At 44.7% G+C, this 20,311-nt stretch overlaps 1 protein-coding gene across 6 annotated transcripts in view; it reads left to right on the top strand.

The window, feature by feature from the left end:
- nol4lb (nucleolar protein 4-like b) overlaps window positions 1-20,311 on the top strand; it is a 344,616-nt gene that overhangs the window by 240,273 nt on the left and 84,032 nt on the right. For all 6 annotated transcript variants that reach the window (XM_086005529.1, XM_086005527.1, XM_086005530.1 and 3 more), the window contains one exon: window positions 14,075-14,257. In XM_086005529.1, the coding sequence (XP_085861655.1) occupies window positions 14,075-14,257 (183 nt within the window). The remainder of the gene's footprint in view (window positions 1-14,074; window positions 14,258-20,311) is intronic.

Below are 20,311 nucleotides of genomic sequence, written 5' to 3'. Positions count from 1 at the left end.
ATACAGTGCCTTTACTATAGAAAAATGTCTCAAGTCACAGCTGCCAATGACCGGGTAAAGGGAGGGGGGGATGCACACGAGGCCAGAGTCGGAGGAACGCAGTGTTCTAGGCAGTTGTAAGGCTGGAGGAGGCTACAGAGATAGGGAGAGACAAGGTCATGAAGAGATTTCGATGAGCTGAAGTTTATGGAGGGTGGAAGATGGGAGGCTGATCGGGAAAGCACTGGAATAATCATGTCTGGAGATGGCAAAGACATGAATGAGGGTTTCAGCAGCAGATTGGCTGAGGCAGGGATGGAGGTGGGCTACAGGATACAGGGGAGGAAATAGACAGTCTTTCGGACGGTAAGGCTATGGGGTGGGAAGCTCAGCTCAAGGTCGAGCAGTCTCATTCAACCCGAGATAGCAGTGCTGGGAGGGGGGTGCGGGGTGTGGGTGGGCCAAAGATGATGGCTCCAGTCTTCCTAATGTTCAATTGCAGGAAACTGGCTCATCAAGACTGGATGTTGGACAAGTGGTCTGACAACACAGAGACAGTGGGGGGATCGAGAGAGCTGACAGAGAGGTAGAGCTGGGTGCCATCAGCGTATATGTGGAAGCTGACCCCATGTCTGCAGATGATATTGCCAAAGCGCAGCATGCAGATGATGAAGGGGAGGGAGACAAGGATAGATCTTGGGGGAATTCCAGAGGTAATAGTTCGTTTGTGGGAAGAGAAACCATTGCTGGAGATGCTCTGTCTACAATTGCATAGGTAAGAATGTAATCAAGCAACGGCAGTCCCACTTAGCTTGATAGCAGAGGAAAAGTGTTGCAGGAGGAAGGTGTGGTCGATCATGTGAAAGGCTGCAGATTGGTCGAGGAGGGATAGTGCACCCCGGTCACAGTCACACAGGATATCATTTGAGACTTTGATTACAGCAGTGCTGTGGTGGGGCAGAATCCTGACTGGAGAGATTCAGTCATAGAGTTGTGGGAAAAATGGGCATAGATTTGGGAGGTGACAACACATTCAATAACTTTAGAGAAGAAGGGGAGGTTGGAAATGGGGTGGTGGTTTGCAAAGACAGAGGAGTCAAGGATGGCTTTTTGAGGAGAGGGGGGATGACAGTGGTTTTGAAAGGGAAGTGGACAGTACTTGAGAGAGAACCATTTACAATGTTAGCTAGCATGGGGACCAGGAAGGGGAGTTGGGTGGTCAGCAGTTAGTGAGAATGGGGGCAAGCGGTCAGTCACATGGGCAAGGTGAGCTTGGGGACAGCATGAGGAGACAGGAGAGAAACTAGAAAAAGATGTGAGTTCAGAGGTAGGGCAGGAAGGTGCTTTGGGGGAGGTTTGGCCTGATAGGCATGGGGAAGTGGGGGAAGCAGTAGAGACTTCTGAACAGATTTTCCTGAAGCTGTCGGGAAGGAGGCGGGACTACAACTTTCGGGTTTTAGTCCCGTCTACATCGACGTTCGGCCAATCCGCGCGATTTTCCCTTGATTGACCTTGTTGAGCCCGCCCAGCGGGCTCAGCAGGCCAATTAAGGGCCACCTGGCAACAGGTGACATCACAGACTGAAATTTCATCTGTCAAGAGGTCTTGACAGATGAAATATCAGCGTTTCACAGCTGTTTGAAGCTGTCAAACACTGACAGTCTGACTTCTAACCTGAATCCTTCTACACAGACTCAGTTAGAACTGTCACCGGCAATGAAAGCTGAAGGCTGTCACTTTTGACAGATCGCAGCCATTTTGCTTTCAGTTCCGGCTGAGTGATGGACTCCCGAAACCTAGAGGAAGAAAGGCTGTTAAGGTAAGTACAGGTAATTTAAACTTCTTTACACACTTTAGACACACCAAACACACTTACCTTTGCACTTATGCACCCATCACTCACCTGAACACCGACATCGCGACCCCTCCAAGTCCTTCAACCCGACGGCCCGCCTGCTCTAACCTGGCGTGGTTTGGAGCCGTCGGGAATCCCACATGACACCCCTCAAAATAGGGATTAGGCTAAAAACTGCCTGTTAACTACCTGTTAACAGGCAGTTAATTGGCACTAATCCCTTCCCGCCTCAGGTCGGCGGGTCCCAGTGCGGGGCGGGTACCCGCCTCCTGTGAAACTTGCGTGGAGGCAGGTTTTGGACAGGATGGTGTCGGGACCCCCGAATTTGGGATTTTCCCCCCCCTACATGCCTGAAACCCTGCCTGACTGCTCCAGGAAAATCTACCCCATGGTCTCAATCTCAGTAGTAAAGAAGTCCATGAGCTCCTTGAGCTTACTTTAGGAGGTGAGGCTGAAGAGGGTAGGGGTCATGAGTTTAAGCAGATGGTTAAGACCCGACCTGACTCTGGAGCGAAACAGAGTGAAACTCCCTCTCTGGGAATTTCCTATTTCACTTTACTCTGTTGAAAGGTCAGATTCGGAATTCAGATTTAGGCTGCATTTACACTATAACAGTAGTGTTGGTGTGAAGCAAAACAACTTTATACCCAAACTACAGTAGTTTAAATGCACCCTAATAGTCTCTTGAAGTAATAAATCTCATACTTTGTCATCTGCAGCAAAGGCAAGTGGGGTCCCAAAAGCACTCTTATGTGATAAAAACATAAGTCAATTAAGCTATCTCACTTTAACTTATGGTGAAGTTAGTGACATAAACTGCTATATAGTAAATTATAGAAAAAATAAAAGTATTTTCCTGGACAGAGGAGGCTGTTGTCGCTTGTATGTCAGATTTACACAAACCATTTTAATGATTATTAAATGGAAGAATGCCTTTAAGCAGGACTCAAATATTAGTTTGAGTTCGCCTAGCTAATTGGCAAAGGCACTGGACAGTGAAGCTCTAAAAGCAAACAGACGTGAAAGCTCCAGGCTCCATTCCTGGTCTGTGCTGTGTTAACTGATCTCAGCCGCGACTGCATTAGGGTCTTACAATTGGCCTCCGCATACCTGGAGTGGGAAGGGTAAAGGTCAGCCTGGCTCATGCTTCTGATCGGTATCCAGTGACCCCTGCTGGCAAATGTGCGTGTGTGGATAAAGACGGGATTGGGCTCAGCTGTGATAGCCTGTCAACACTCATGTCTAGGCTTACACATTACGAATGGCCATTTGTGAGAGGTACTGGAAGGTGAGTCACTTGCAGAGAAGTACTAAGTATATGACTGTCCTGGAGAGCCTGGCAAGTGTGAACCAAGTGGAACTGAAAGACGTTCAGACAAATCACGTGGAGGCAGTCGGAGGACAGCTGGTCTTTGTGGCTGGCCAGCCCCTATTCGAAATGTTAATACTGTATATACCAATTTACAGACTGGGATCTCTAATGGCTTGCCTATCAATAACAACTTGCATTTATATAGCACCTTTAACGTAGTAAAACGTTCCAAGGGGGCTTCACAGGAGTGTTAGCAAACAAAATTTGGCACCAAGCCACATAAGAAGATATTAGGACAGATGACCAAAAGCTTGGTAAAAGAGGCAGGTTTTAGAGAGCGTCTTAAAGGAGGAGTGAGAGACAGAGAGATTTAGGGAGAGAATTCCAGTGCTTGGGGCTTAGGCACTTGAAGGCACGGCCGCCAATAGTGAAGCGATGAAAATCGGGGATGTGCAAGAGGCCAAAATTGGAGGTAGCACAAAGATCTCAGGCTGGAGGACATTATAGAGATGGGGGTGGGGGGGGGGAGTGCAGTGGGGTAGGGGGAGGTGAGGCCATGGAGGAATTTGAAAACAAGGATGAGAATTTTAAAATCGCGGCGTTGCCCGACCAGGAGGCAATGTAGGTCAGCGAGCACAGAGGTGATGGGTGAACGGGACTTGGTGCGTGTTCGGATGCGGGCAGTAGAGTTTTGGATGAGCCAGGAGTGCGTTGGAATAGTCAGTCCAGAGGTAACAAAGGCATGGATGAGGTTTTCAGCAGCAGATGAGCTGAGGCAGGGACGTAGACTGGCGGTGTTATGGAGCTGGAAGTAGGAGGTCTTGGTGATGGAGAGGACATGGGGTCGGAATTTCAGCTCAGGGTCAGATAGGACGCCAAGGTTGCGAACGGTCTGGTTCAGCCTCGGACAATGGCCAGGGAGAGGGATGGAGTCTGTGGCTAAGGAATGGAGTTTGTAGCAGGCACCAAAGACAATGGCTTTGGTCTTCCCAATATTTAATATATAATATGGCCCATTCAGAAATGTCCTTGGAAAGAAGATAGTTCATGGCCTAGATTGACTTATCTCAATTGGAAAAATGGGTGCAGATATGCAGCACCACGCCTGCACCCACTTTGTGCTGCTGTTGCATTTCCAGAGGCTCAGAAAATGGGGCATGAAGTGTCCACCTTGATACAGTTAGGAACTTCATTTAAATATTAAAATGTGAACGGGGTTCCTCCATTCCATTTCCCGATGTTTGTGTACACAGGACATCCATTCTTCTTCCAAAATGAATAGATGTGTCGGGATAATGTCACTCAGAAGGATGCAGGTTTCAGTTCATGGACACTGAGCCCAGGGAAGCTTTTCCAATAACTAGCACCTAAACAGGTGGCCACTCATTATGATCCAGGCTTGGTTTACTAAATGACTCTGCCTGCAGTGTCTGAGGTCAGCATCAAAGTGCCTCATAAACATCCCATCTGGTTCTGGTGCAAACATCCATCCTTGTTACTGATTTTTGTTTTTATTGTTTTTTCTTGCCAGTCGTGCCTGCCTCTCAGTTATTTGCCAATTTTCTTTGTGGTGGCATGTGTTGTGATGCACTGTGATCAATGCAGTTCTGCTTGTGCAGGGTGAGAACTATAACTTTCATGATGCATCTCCGTCATGCACACAGAATTTGTCCACAGGGGCTGTACATACCCAATTTACAACGAAAACTCCACGCTCCAGACAAAAGAGTAGGCCTATATAGGCAGCCTTATTACAAGCATTTCTAACATTTAATGAGCAATTTTATGGATACATTTAGTATTTGTTTTTCAAAATTGCTTTTATAATGTATGTTAATGTTGTAAATGTTATTGTTAGCTGCAAACAGTCACCCGAGTGAAGAAGGAAAATGGCAGCTGAAAGCAGTGTGAGGAACTAATTTCAGTCATTTGTTTGATTGGTTTTGTTCTACATGCTGGTTTGTGAATTGTAGCTTTGCAAAAAAAAAAGAGGGATTTTAGTTCTTGGTGTTCTGATTACACTTTACTTATTGGTACTTTATGCTACTTTTGTACACATTTGATTGATTGGCACAAATATCTGCTTAGTTGCTGAATATCCAATCATGATTTTGTTTGCCTTGTTTGTGTGACATTTTGAAGATGTGCTCCTTGAGGTGTGACACTTTTGAGGCGTGAAGTCTCAGAAGCCACACTTTCAGGTGTGACAACTTTGAAAGGTGTGGCACTATGGACATGTATTTGAAGCAAAAATTTAATTATTTAGATAATCTGGCAAGGGGCGTATCAGCACTTATTTTTAGTGCTTGCAGTTGTAAATAAGACAGGTTGATAAACAAAGCATCTACATTATATATACAATAGCAAAATACTGCGGATGCTGGAAATCCGAAATAACAACAGAAAATGCTGGAAAAACTCAGCAGGCCAGGCAACATCCGTGGAGAGAGAAATAGAGTCAACGCTTCGGGTTGAAACCCTTCTACAGAACAGAAGGGTTTCGACCCGAAACATTGACTACATTATATATATCCAGTTTATAAGAAGATATTAACTGAGCCCTGAGGCACATTCTGTCACCCTGAACAGGGTATGATGAAGGAGCTAGTACATAACACGTTGAATTGTGTTTGCATGTGGTCTCTGTTGGAATGTCAATAAAAAGGGATCTTGCACCTTGGAACAAATCCAGTTTACCACACCTAAAATTATGCCTCCTTCATTGTCAACATTTGCTTCAATAAAGGGCAAAGAATGGAAAGTCAGAAACATTTAAAAGTAGCTCATGGGGCCAATCAGTAGTCTTTTGCATCATCATAGACAATATCATATTTGAGAAAGAACTAGCATTTGGAGTTTCACAAGATTGAATCATAATAATTGAGTTATTTGTCATAAGTATCTTGGTGCTAGTGTTTAAACATGAGACTGCCGAGTTATAAACTTTTACGGTTTGAACTCATTTGATCCTCCTGGTATTTATTGACCCTGAAACTGACCTTCCTCTCTTCTATTACTTGGGGTCATATGCAGGGCTTGACTGATCCTGCGAATATAGATTAGTCAGCCAGTGTACGCAGACTTGAAACTCAAATACTTTAGAAGGATTGAATGAGAAAACGGATAAACCACTTCAGTTATATCCTTGAAAAAGTAACTCGGTCTTTGAATTTAAAACAGATTGATCTTGAAATGTTAATTGATTAGGTTACCAGAAAATTGTATGGGCCACAAATTGGGAGCGCTGACCACTGCGTCCAAATTCCCGTTATGTACTCTCGATGGAGAGCCTTGCCCATTGGGAGCACATATAAAAAAATTTGGGTGCATGGCTTGTGCCCAAATTCCTGATATGCACTCCCGACAGGTGAGGCTCTCCACCTGGTGTGCAAGTCAGAAAACTTTACCTTGTACAGTATACCATCTTGTGCAACAGCTAACCCTGTTTATAATTACAACACCTAGGTGCAGAATGTCCTTGCATCACCGATAATGCACAGCACAGTCATTAGAAAATATATTAATTGTCATTCTAAGCTTGTTGGCTACACTACTGAAAAAAGATTACATCATGGGAGATTGACTACTTAGCTCACAATATGTGATCAGCAAGCACAGTACTTAAAGTTGTATATTATATGTGTATTTCCTATTAAAGTGGCAATCTGCTAGTGAACCTACTGTACTTGCAAAGCAGCAACATTTTTATTATTGCTGTTAATAAGAAATGAGGTGAAGGTCTAAAGTTAATTACCACCAAGGTTGAAAAGAGTTCAAGAGAAAATGAGATATATCAGGAAATAGTGATTAGGCGATGCAAAACTTTGGCTTTAAAGATCTATAGATTGTAGGCGGAAGGGAAGAATGAGGGGGACAGGTAGTTTCACAGTTTTGAGGTCCTGTTGGAGTAGGATGAATCTTGCAATTAATCTTAATTTTGAAACATTGATGGCTACAAGGAAAATGATGGAATATTTGGGGCTTGGAAGGAACAAGAGAAGAAAGTTCAGAGGAGCACTGACTATTGTATCAATCAAATATGGAGTGACGAGAAGTGAGAGAGAGTTGGCTTGTCAAATGACAAGCTTTTGTGAGAGTTATGTGCGAGAGGTGCTGGAACAGTTACACCAGATATGGGTGTGCTATTCAAGTCTTGAAATATAACTTTCTTTAAAGGAATTTTTCTCTTTTTATATCCTACATTCTACACTTATTATTCAACCAGGACATTTAGGAGGGCAAAGATGATTACAAACTTCTCAATAAATAACACTGCACGTTAGTCAATTGGAAGCATGCAGCATAAATCTTCATGATTATCTCCTACTTAAATTAAGTTATTGAGACACAATCACTATCATAAACATAGTAGGGTAGAAATTAGTCTGGGCACGCACAGTGCTGAGGCTGTGCGTGCCCAAAGCACGAGGTCCTTTGATTGATAGCAATTGGTCCTCAGGCCTCATCTACATAATAGGGTCCCGCTGCCAGGGTGGTCGTGCCTCCACAGGCAGCTCGTCCAACAAGAGAAACCAAATTCGGACTTCCGTAGCACTCGGGTAAGTTCCGGGAGGGGAAATGGAGTGCACTACTGCTCTTGGCTCCATAGGAAGGTATTTTAGAGACAAAAAATCAAAAACTTAAGTTTGCTCGGCGACCACAGAGACTGCTGAAGAATCCTGAGTGGGGCAGGCCCGACGCCCGGGCGGGGTGCCTAAAAAAATGGGGCCCACAAATTTGGCAGTGGGACCAACGCCTGAGTAGATTGGGGATTTCCCCCTGCTAAATTGATGTGCTTTGCGCCAGTTTTATGCCTGACAAATGGACTTAACGCATACAGATTTCTACCCCAGTAAAAAAGTAACTTTGAAGAGTAACAGTTCACCTCCCAGCATATGTTGTTAATATCAGCCTGTGAAAGTTGCACTGGATTCATGAGAGAGTGTTTGTCTGGGGAAGAAGAGCGAGAAAACCCATGATAACATCAAGGAGAGGATTCGAGATGATTAGTTTTGATTCCACTCATGCCATTTTTTTGTGTATCTTTAAATAAATCAGTAGTCTCAGTAGGTTGTGGATTCAAACGCTACTCCGCATTTGAGCACATAATCTGGCCTAAGACTCCAGTGCAGTACTGCGCTGTCATCAAGGTGTTGTCTTTAAGATGCAGTGTTAAATTGATGCTCTGTCTGCCTGTTCCGGTTGTTTATGTGGACATTAAAGATCCCATGGCACTATTCACAGAAGACCAATGAGTTTTTCTGGAATATTATCCCCTCAACCAATAGCATAAAAACAGATTAACTGTTCATTCATCTCATTGCAGTTTGTGGAATTTTGCTGTGCACAAAATGGCTGCCAAATTTTCCTACAGAGAAACAATGACTGCACTTTCGAATTAACCCATTGGATGTAAAATGCTTTGGGACGTAATTTTCTGTTGTTGCTCATACAACATACAAACCGAAAACAGCATGTGAAAGGTTCATGTTTGGCTAGTATCCTTCATTGGGATCCCTGAATATCAACCTGGTTTCCTCTTTCAATTGTTGTGTGATCTGCTCTTCACTTCCAACATTTCCTACTTTTATTTCAGATTTTTAGAATTTGTGTTAAATATTTTCCTCCTTTGCCTCACAGTATTCCCCCTTCCTTTCCTCCATGTTTCCATGGGGGTCAGTCACCTTGTGAAAGTGCCCATTTTTTAGCATGATCCTGGACAGTAGCACGGGTAGGCTATTTGATAACGAGGAGCTTCCTGATTCTGTCCTCACCCAGCAACCACAGCACACTCCAGTAGGGGTCTCTGGATAGTGATCAGGAGTGGGACACCTGGACAATAATTTTCCCCCTTTACCCCAAACTGAGGCCAATTGTAGCATCCTTACCACTAACTGAGCTAAGATAACAAACTCAGCACAGACAGGGGAATAAACCTAGTACTTTCCTGATTTAATTAATTACATAGAATGGAGCAGGTGATGTGTTACTGTTGCGAGATGTGGGAGCCGGTGAACCCCATTGAGGCTCACGGTGATTACGTCTGTGACAAGTGTCTGCTGCTACAGGAACTCCAGCTCCGTGTTGATGAGCTGGAGTCTGAGCTTCAGACACTGCGACACATCAGGGAGGGGGAGAAGTACCTGGACTCTGTGTATCAGGACGTGGTCACACCTATGAAGTTAAGTAATTCAGATGTAGCCCATGGTCAGGGACAGGATGGTGTGACTACGAGTGAGGCAGGTACGGGGATCCAGGAGGTAGAGCTGGAGGAGCCGCAGCCCTTGCTCTTGACCAACAGGTTCGAGGTTCTTACTCCCTGTGGGGACAGGAGCAGGGACTGCAGGGAGGATGAGCAACTTGGCCACAGCACCGTGGAACAGGGGGCCATTCAAGAGGGGGGAGTAAATAGAAATGTTGTAGTGGTAGGGGATAGTATTATTAGGGGGATAGATAGAGTTTTCTGCAGCCGAGAGCGAGAGTCCCGAAGGCTGTGTTGCCTACCCGGTGCCAGGGTTAAGGACATCTCCTCTGGGCTGGAAAGAAACTTGCAGTGGGAGGGGGTGGATCCAGTTGTCGTGGTCCATGTTGGTACAAATGACGTAGATAGGACTAGGAAGCCGGTTCTGTTAAAGGAGTATGAGCAGCTAGGGGTCAAATTAAAAAACAGAACCTCAAGGGTAATAATCTCTGGATTATTACCTGAGCCACGAGCGAATTTGGCTAGGACAAATAAAATTAGAGAGTTAAATGCGTGGCTCAAAGACTGGTGTGGGAGAAATGGGTTTTGCTTCCTGGGACACTGGCACCAGTACTGGGGCAGGAGGGAGCTGTTCCGTTGGGACGGGCTTCACTTGGCCAGTGCTGGGACTAGAGTCCTGGCGGATCATATAACTAGGGCTGTAGAGAGGGCTTTAAACTAACTAGTGGGGGGGAGGTTCCTAGAGAGCAAATAATAAAAATGACAACAGAGAAGGTCATAGACTTAGGTAGCAGTGGAGAAATTAAAAACCAGAGCGTGTCAGGAAGGGGCAGAAGGTATGAAGTAAAAGGTAAAGTAATAAAAAGGGCAAAAGCAGGAACTAAGTGTCACAAAACATATTTGAAAGTTCTCTATCTGAATGCACGTAGCATTCGTAACAAAATAGATGAGTTAATGGCACAAATAACTACATATGGGTATGATCTTGTGGCCATTACAGAAACATGGCTGCAGGGTGACTGCCTGGGAATTAAACATACCAGGTTATTTAACGATCAGGAGGGACAGGCAAGAAGGAAGGGGAGGTGGGGTGGCTATGTTAATAAAGGAAGGAATCACTGTAATACAGAGAAATGATATTGGGTCAAAAGATCAGGATAATGAAACAGTTTGGGTGGAGGTAAGGAATAATAAGGGGAAAAAACCACTAGTGGGCAAAGTCTATAGGCCTCCGAACAGTTGCAACTCTGTTGGACGGAGTATCAATCAGGAAATAGTTGAGGCTTGTAATAAGGGAGCATCTATAATTATGGGGGATTTTAACTATCATATTAATTGGACAAATCAAATTGGGCAGGGCTGCCTTGAGGATGAGTTCATTGAGTGTATTAGGGATGGGTTTCTTGAGCAGTATGTAACTGAACCGACCAGGGGGCAAGCAACCTTAGATCTGGTCCTGTGTAACGAGACAGGATTAATTAAAAATGTCCTAGTAAAGGATCCCCTTGGAATGAGTGACCATAACATGGTTGAATTCCATATTCAATTAGAGGGTGAGAAGGTTGGATCTCAAACAAGCGTGCTAAGCTTGAATATAGGAGACTATGAAGGTATGAGAGTGGAATTGAGTAGAGTGGATTGGGAAAATAGATTAAAGGGTAAGACAATACATGATCAGTGGTGTACATTTAAGGAGTTATTTTACAACTTCCAAAAAATATATATTCCACTGAGAAGAAAAGGGTGTAAAAGAAAAGACAGCCATCCGTGGCTAAGTAAAGAAATTAAGGATAGTATTCGACTAAAAACAAGGGCATATAAGGTAGCCAAATCTAGTGGGAGGATAGAGGATTGGGAAAACATTAAAAGACAGCAAAAAATAACAAAAAGATTGATTAAGAAAGGGAAGATAGATTATGAAAGTAAATTAGCAAAAAATATAAAAACAGATAGTAAGAGTTTTTATAGTTATCTAAAAAGAAAAAGGGTGGCTAAAGTAAATGTTGGTCCCTTAGAGGATGAGACCGGGAAATTAATGGTGGGAAATATGGAGATGGCAAAAACACTGAATGAATATTTTGTATCAGTCTTTACAGTAGAAGACACTAAGAATATCCCAACACTGGACAAACAGGGGGCTATAGGGGGGAGGAGCTAAACACGATCAAAATCACTAAGGAAGTGGTACTCGGTAAAATAATGGGACTCAAGGCGGATAAATCACCTGGACCTGATGGCTTACATCCTAGGGTCTTGAGGGAAGTGGTGGTAGGGATTGTGGATGCATTGGTAATAATTTTCCAAAACTCCCTGGACTCAGCAAAGGCCCCAGCAGACTGGAAAACTGCTAATGTAACGCCCTTATTTAAAAAGGGCAGTAGACAGAAGGCTGGAAACTATAGACCGGTTAGCCTAACATCTGTGGTAGGTAAAATATTGGAGTCCATTATTAAGGAAACAGTAACAGGACATTTGGATAATCATAATTTAATAGGACAAAGTCAGCATGGTTTTATGAAGGGGAAGTCATGTTTGACAAATTTGCTGGAGTTCTTTGAGGAAGTAACATATAGGGTGGATAAAGGGGAACCAGTGGACGTAGTGTATTTAGACTTCCAAAAGGCATTTGACAAGGTGCCACACAAAAGATTATTGCTTAAGATAAAAAATCACGGGATTGGGGGTAATATTCTGGCATGGATAGAGGATTGGCTATCTAACAGAAGGCAGAGAGTTGGGATAAATGATTCATTCTCGGACTGGCAATCAGTAACTAGTGGTGTTCCACAGGGGTCAGTGCTGGGTCCCCAACTCTTTACAATCTATATTAACGATTTGGAGGAGGGGACTGAGTGTAACATATCAAAGTTTGCAGATGATACTAAGATGGGAGGGAAAGTAGTGAGTGAGGAGGACATAAAAAACCTGCAAGGGGACATAGACAGGCTAAGTAAGTGGGCAGAGATTTGGCAGATGGAATACAATACTGGAAAGTGTGAGGTTATGCACTTTGGCAGGAAAAATCGTAGAGCAAGTTATTATCTTAATGGCAAGAAACTGGAAAGTACTGAAGTACAAAGGGATCTGGGGGTCCTGGTGCACGAAACTCAAAAGGTTAGTATGCAGGTGCAGCAAGTGATTAAGAAGGCCAATGGAATGTTGGCTTTCATTGCTAGGGGGATAGAATATAAAAATAGGGAGGTATTGCTTCAGTTGTACAAGGTATTGGTGAGACTGCACCTGGAATACTGCATACAGTTTTGGTGTCCATACTTAAGAAAAGACATACTTGCTCTCGAGTCAGTACAAAGAAGGTTCACTCGGTTAATCCCGGGGATGAGGGGATGGACATATGAGGAGAGGTTGAGTAGATTGGGACTCTACTCATTGGAGTTCAGAAGAATGAGAGGCGATCTTATTGAAACATATAAGATTGTGAAGGGGTTGGATCGGGTGGATGCGGGGAGGATGTTCCCGATGATGGGTGAAACTAGAACTAGGGGGCATAGTCTTAGAATAAGGGGCTGCTCTTTCAAAACTGAGATGAGGAGGAACTACTTCACTCAGAGGGTGGTAGGTCCATGGAATATGCTGCCCCAAAAAGCTGTAGAAGCTACATCATTACATAAATTTAAAACAGAAATAGACAGTTTCCTAGAAATAAAGGGTTATGGGGAGCGGGCAGGAATTTGGACATGAGTCTAGGTTCGGATCGGTCATGGTCCTGTGGGTAGCGGAGCGGGCCCAGGGGCCGTGTAGCCTGACCCTGCTCCTATTTCGTGTGTCTAATTCTGTTAGATTCAGGAGATGGTTCTGTGATAGTAGATTGGCTGTTAGGATCAGATCAGCCATGATCTTATTGAATGGCGGAGCAGGCTCGAGGGGCCGATTGGCCTACTCCTGCTCCTATTTCTTATGTTCTTATGTAAAATTCTCATCTTTGTTTTCAAATCCCTACATGGCCTCGCCCCTCCCTATCTCTGTAATTTCCTTCAGCCCCACAACACCCCCCCCCCCCCCCCCGCCGAGATATCTGCGCTCCTCAAATTCTGCCCTCTTGAGCATCCTGATTATAATCGCTCAACCATCGGTGACTGTGCCTTCAGCTGCCTGCGCCCTAAGCTCTGGAACTCCCTCCGTAAACCTCTCCGCCTCGCTACCTCTCTGTCCTCCTTTAAGATGCTCCTTAAAACCTACCTCTTTGACCAAGCCTTTGGTCATCTGCCCTAATTTCTTATGTGGCTCGGTGTCAATTTTTTGTCTTATAATACTCCTGTAAAGTGCCTTGGGATGTTTTGCTACGTTAAAGGCGCTATATAAAAACAAGTTGTTGTTATTTATTTGGTTGACCATTTCACCGTCTTAACTAGCTGAGCCATTGAGAGAACCTGTGTATTTCATTTTTATAACTCCTATATTTCATTTTTACATTGGCTCTGCCATTGTCGTCAGAATAAGTAGCAAATTATGAACAATTAAAACATTTGCATTTAGAGTAGAGACTTAACCTGGTGAAAAGCTCCTTATGTGTGTCGAACACAAAGCCATGCCAGTAAATGAAAATAACTCTTCGTATACACCTAATAGAATCAGGATCTATCAAACTGAGTGGGTGGAGATCTTACACATAAATGGATTAGACTATATACCTATTAAGATCAACAAAACGGATATGACTGCTTTAAATGTTTAAGTAAAAATCTGATGATTTATGTTTTTGTTCCAGTCTCCACCCTACAGCTCAGGAAGTTACGACTCTGGCAGAAATGAGCTTTCAGGGAGTTGCCCTGAGGACCTGTCGATCAGCAGGGGTGGGGATGACGATGATGACGATCACGATGACCATGAAGACAATGAGAAGATTAATGACTCTGAGGGAATGGATCCTGAGCGGCTGAAGGCCTTCAATGTAAGAATAATGCAATGGCTCTTATACACAGTTTCAAGGTACTTCTGTGAACAGTCTGGTCTACAGACTCTAACACAGCTACAATCTCTTTAAACCCACAGAATTAATTGATTTAGTCCTTGGGCTTTCTCTAGAATAAAGCTGAAGCAACGTTTTCATGAATAGATTCAGTCCTTCCTGGACCTGTGGAAAGGCAAGGCTATAATTGATGCTGGAATAGGTCCTACCCAGACTTACTTTATTCCCTTGTGTTTAATGACTCTGCATTGTCTGGAATTAGCCAGAAATTGCTGGTAGCACTGACCCTTTGATTTTTGTTCCTATAACTCCAATTGGGTTTCAGGAATGCTTGTTTTAAGTCCACTAGGTCATGATTGTAGCTGCACTCATCAACTAATTCTGAGTTAGTAGACTAGCTGAGGTGACGATGTCACTGCAGAGTGATCATGTCACTCTTGCAGACTTGATCAGCTACATACAATGGCACGTATTAGTAGTTACTGGAAACAGCCTTTAGCTGTCGGTACAACTTTAGCTGTGCAAATAACAAGCCACTGCAAATTCTGGAAACCTGAAATAAAACAGAAAATGCTGGAAATATACAGGTCAAATAGCATCTATAAGGAGAAAAGACAGGTAACACTTAGGGTGTGGAATAAAAACAGAAAATGCTGGAAATACTCATCAGGTCATCTGTGGCGATGCTGCCGCAAATGCTGCCTGACCTGCTGAGTATTTCCAGCATTTTTTGTTTTTATTTCAGAGTTCCAGCATCCACAGTATTTTGCTTTTGACTTGGGGTGTGGACCCTTTCTCAAAACTGCCAGTTTTAACAAAGGATCTACACACAAAGGATTAACCCACCTAGCCGTTTTACAGATGCCAATGGACCTGTTGTGTACTTCCAGTGTTTTCTGTTTTATTTGATATACTTTAGCTGGCTGGCTGGCTGATACGATGCAAAGGTATAACCTGGTGTATTTTGATGGTTTTTCCAACAACTTCCAATCATTGTGGAGTAAATATTTATTCCAGAATGATTTCTATTGGGGTTATTTGTGTTCCTATTTATTATAACTGGTTTACAGCTAGACTTTACTTGGGATTTGCATACCTCCATCCAGTTTGACTGCTGTGTGCCACGACTAGCCTTTCTGTTGGCTTCGTGTCCCCAAACAGAGTTCAATTTATCTGAACCACAACCAGACTTTGAGCTAGCCTGCTTGGCTCAGCCCACCCAAGCTTAGTTTACATGGATTGAGCCACAGCTATGATTTACATTGGCTAAGCTTAGCTAAACTGAACCTGTTTTAATTGAGCTGGACCACCACCTGGCTTTACACCAGCTCCTTTTGGCTTGGACTTGGACTTCTTCAAGAGCTTCAATTCCAAACTGACAAAGATCCAAGTTTTCATATGATGGCAGTTCCGGTTGATTTGAGTCGAGCTGGAATACATCTCAGTGGCTTGTTAACCTGGACCCGGCACAGTTCTTGGGGAACCAAGTCAGATTGGGCATTCTTTCGTCACCAGTTCCAACCTTGTACAGGCCAACTCTATTATAATAATGTCAAGTGTTACAGCTCATTTCAGAATGCAGTATAAACTAAGAAATTGTAGTGGCTATCTTTCATTATGTTCAATGTTAACACAAGAAGCCACGGGGGAGAAATTTGGTGCAGTCAGTAATATGGCAATTTTACCTCAGAAATTAAAGTGACGCTTGAAGGGAAGAAGAAAGGACTTCCTATTGAAATAGAATGAACAGTTAGGTAGATTCTGTCATAAAAACAGAAAATGCTCGAAATACTCAGCAGGTCAGGCAGCATCTGTGGAGAGAGAAACAAGAGTTAACGTTTCAGGTCGATGATTCTGTCTGTGTGCTAGGGTAGCATCATTGCTACATTACTGCTTCTGAACAACCCAGGATATGGGTGACTACAACTTAACATGGGTGAACCTTGATGCTAAGTTTTGTCAGGCTATTTTACCACACAGTCATCATAACCCCATCCTATACTTAGTTGATGGCACACGGTGCACAGGATAACAATCAGGAGCGGAAACCATGGATTATTTTTCCAACCCTAACCTAAAGGCACTGAGGCCGATTGTAGCACCCCTACCATTGAACCTTTGACCTTCTTGGTCTATCTCAGCTACTCACTGAATCGTTAGGGATGAAGTTTAATTGCTTGATATCCCAAACATGCGTGGGTTACAAATGCGAACATGCAAACAATGACAGGACAAGAAAAGACCCTCTGCTCCATCCAGACTGTCCCACATAATTGTGATGCCTTGCATATCACAATATATGCACTCTTCACCCAGCCAAAACCAGGTGACTTCCTGGGAGAGGCAAAAAAACAGATTTAAGACCCAGCCAATTTGGGGGAAAAACCTGGGAAATTCTCCTGCCCGGCAATCAAAAGTAATCCAGGAGATCACTCTGGCCCTGAATTCCTTGCAGTACCTACCTTTTGTAAGAGGTGATCTCCACCCTAGCCAGAAACAGGTCCAGCTCTCACTTGAAGGAATTCAGCGAATCGGCGTCCACCGCACGAGCCAGCAGCCTGTTCCAGAGGTCCACTGTCCTCTGGGAAAAGAACCACCTCCTGACATCTAACCTAGATCTGGCCTATACAACTTAAAATTATGACCCCTGATCCTCCTTAACCTGTTTAATTGGAATCAATTGTCAACTCAAACACAGTCTATTCTCTTCGTCATCTTATAAACCGCGATCAGATCACCCCTAAATCTACGCTTCTCTAAAGTGCAGAGTCCCAGCTCTTTTAGCCTATCTTGATAACTAAGATGCTTTAAACTGGGAATTAATCTTGTGGCACTCCTCTGCACCCTTTCCAGAGCCTCAATATCACCCACCATGTGAGGAGACCAAAATTGGACACAGTATTCATAGCCTTGTAGCTTCATGATCTTGTAGAAGGACAAAATAGTATGTTTTGTCTTATAGTCATGGGACATGGGTATCGCTGGCAAGGCCAGCATTTACTGCCCATCCCTAATTGCCCTTGAGAAGGTGGTGGTGAGCCACCTTCATGAATCGCTGCAGTCCTTGAGGTAAAGGTACTCCTACAGTGCTGTTAGGGATGGAGTTCCAGGATTTAGACCAGTGATGATGAAGGAACAGCAATATATTTCCAAGTCAGGCTGGTGTGTGACTTGGAGGGAACTTGCAGGTGGTGGTGTTCCCATGCGCCTGCTGCCCTTGTCCTTCTAGGTGGTAAAGGTCGCAGGTTTGGGAGGTGCTGTCAAAAATGCCTTGGCCAGTTCCTGCAGTGCATCTTGTAGATGGTACACACTGCAACCAAGGTGTGCTGGTGGTGGAGGGAGTGAATGTTTAAGGCGGTGGATGAGGTGCCAATCAAGCGGGCTGCTTTGTTCTGGATGGTGTCGAGCTTCTTGAGTGTTGTTGGAGCTGCACTCATCCAGGCAAGTGGAGAATATTCCATCACATTCCTGATTTGTGCCTTGTAGATGGTGGAAAGGCTTTAGGGAGTCAAGAGGTGAGTCACTCTCCACAGAATACCCAGCCTCTGACCTGCTCTTGTTGCCACAGTATTTATGTGGCTGGACCAGTTAAATTTCTGGTTAATGGTGACCCCCAGGATGTTGATCTATAAATGCATCCCAATAACCTATTCGCTCTAGCTATCGCTTCACGGCATTGCTCATGAACCTTTAGAGAGCTATGCACTAGGACGCCCAGACCTCTTTCTTCCTCAACCTTCTTTAATGCTTTCCCCTGAAGTGTGTATGTATGTTGAGCATTCACCCTGCACTTTTCCAAATTAAACATCATAAATATTTAGGACAGCTAGGCCTAGAAATTCACTTTGGGCCCGCCAGCTGGCGTGCGCCCAAATGTTAGCGCTGAGCGCGGAGCCAGTTGCGCCCGTCAGATATTCGGTTTTTGCGCCCCAAGTCGGAACTGGGCGCTATTCCAGGGTGTGCCCGCCCCCGCTTGGGGCGCTGAAACTGAATTTCAGCGCTCTAGGCGCCGCTGCGCCACCCGCTGCGGAGCGGCAGGCTGCGGTACTGCAGGCCTCCTCCTCTTAAGGGGGAGGTGCCTGCAACGGGGAGATCGCTGCTGGATAGTGCCGGCAAATGAGCCCGGCACCACGGAGAAGTGCCGGGTTCGCGGAAAGCAGCCAGCAATGTCGCGGGGGGGGGGGGGGGGTGGGTGGAGGAGGCCGGGGAAGGAGGTGCAGGCAGGCGGCCGCCGAAAAAGCGGCCGGCCGCACCTCCACCTTAAAGCGCCCCACTAAGGCTACAGTACGGCCCCGTTTTCTGATCGCTGTTTGCGGCCGCAACTAAATATGGCGTTCGGGCTGGTAGCGGGGCGGTAGCGGGGCACTGCGCACACCGATGACGTCATCGGTGGCGGCGCAGCGCTACTGGCTAACGCCGCCATTACCGCAGCACTGAATATCGGCAAAAGCTCAGCAAGTGGCGCAAAAGCCCTCTTTGGGCGAAAACTGGGCGCAAAGCCTACTGAATTTCTAGGCCCTACTGTTTAGTCCATGATGCAAGAGGCACCTAAAAATACATCTATTTATATAACGTTTTGTGAGTGTCCATCACACTCCAGATATCACATTTTGTAGAGAACCCCAAAAAAATCACAACTAAACAATCTTAAAGGAAAGGGAAAGAAACCCAGTTATTTCCTGCTTTTTTTCCTGAGCTTTAGATAACTTGGAGAGGTTGTTGAGATAACTAAGTCATGTCTAAAAGGTTAAAAATTGGTGCTAATAGCACTCCGATTTCTTGGGTCAGCTGATTTGCATCATTATTCACAGACCTAGGTTCAGCTCAGGGAAATGTAAAGGGCACATTAGTGGTGGGATGGAAAATTTCATGCAGGTGAATTTTGAAGGAATGGGAATAACTAACTGGGAGGAGAACAATCCTGAAAGGCTCAAACAGCACCACAACCCATTAGCAGCATTTACCAAGGCTGAAGAGGTAGGGCATGAAGAAATGACAAATAGAAATGAAGAGAAGGGAAAGCCCATGTGTAGGCTTGAGGCTGCAGCTGAGTGGATTTGTCACTGGCTGTGCCAGCCTTATACTGCATGTTGACAGATGGTGTTCTTACAGTTGATAGCATTGTATGAAGACACTTCCTCACTGGTAGGTACGACAATACCTGCAACTATAGTTAATGGCGGGTTGGCCAATCAGACTTGATTGGTTCATGGTCCTTCTGGCATGCCTGCCTTTATGCAGCACCATGTAAAGCATGACATGTTGTTATTGGGACGCTTCTGAAGAACAGTCCAGCTTAATGGTTAGTCAGGCCTTCACACATATCTGTACCATTGAGCCTGCTATCACAACCTGACTTGAGCGTTTGAGCCTACACATGTATTCATGTCTAGTTGCCTTTGACTGCAAATTTGGGTGTGCAGCAATGTTCCATTTAAGCCACGCGGCCACACAGCACTCTGGAGGAGCCGCGCAGCCGGTTCACCGGCTTTTAAAGGGAAAAAACGTGCATGCGCAGAATTTTGAATGGGCCACGCAGCCAAAATAAAATTAGAGGGAACATTGGTGTGCAGGTACTGGATGGAGGGCACAAATTACCTCTTGTGCAACCCGACGTATTAAACAAAATTTGACACTGCAGCACATAAATAGATATGACGTGACCAAAAGTTTGGTCAAAGAGGTAGGTTTTAAGGAGTGTCTTAAAGGAGGAGAGAGAGGTAGAGAGGAGGAGAGATTTAGGGATGGAATTCTAGAGCTTGGCTCCTAGGCAACTAAAGGCTCGGCCACCAATGGTGGATAGATTAAAATTGAGGATGGACAAGAGGCCAGAATTAGAGGAGCGCAGGGATCTCTGTGGGTTGTAGGGCTGGAGGAGCTTACAGCGATAGGGAGGGGCAAGGCCATGGAGGGATTTGAAGAGATGAACATTACAACTGTGTTCAGACCCCAGACTACCTGTGAGCAATGCCACAGATCTGTTGTGTTATAATAAAAAGGGGTGATTTTTTTATTGTAGGAAGCTTCCCTATAGTA

Source organism: Somniosus microcephalus, chromosome 13 (genome assembly GCF_052327205.1).
Source record: "Somniosus microcephalus isolate GS21.2 chromosome 13, FLI_Smic_1.0, whole genome shotgun sequence".
Lineage (NCBI taxonomy): Eukaryota > Metazoa > Chordata > Chondrichthyes > Squaliformes > Somniosidae > Somniosus > Somniosus microcephalus.
The sequence above is the reverse complement of the archived record's forward strand: the minus strand, read 5'-3'. Positions and strand labels throughout refer to the sequence as shown.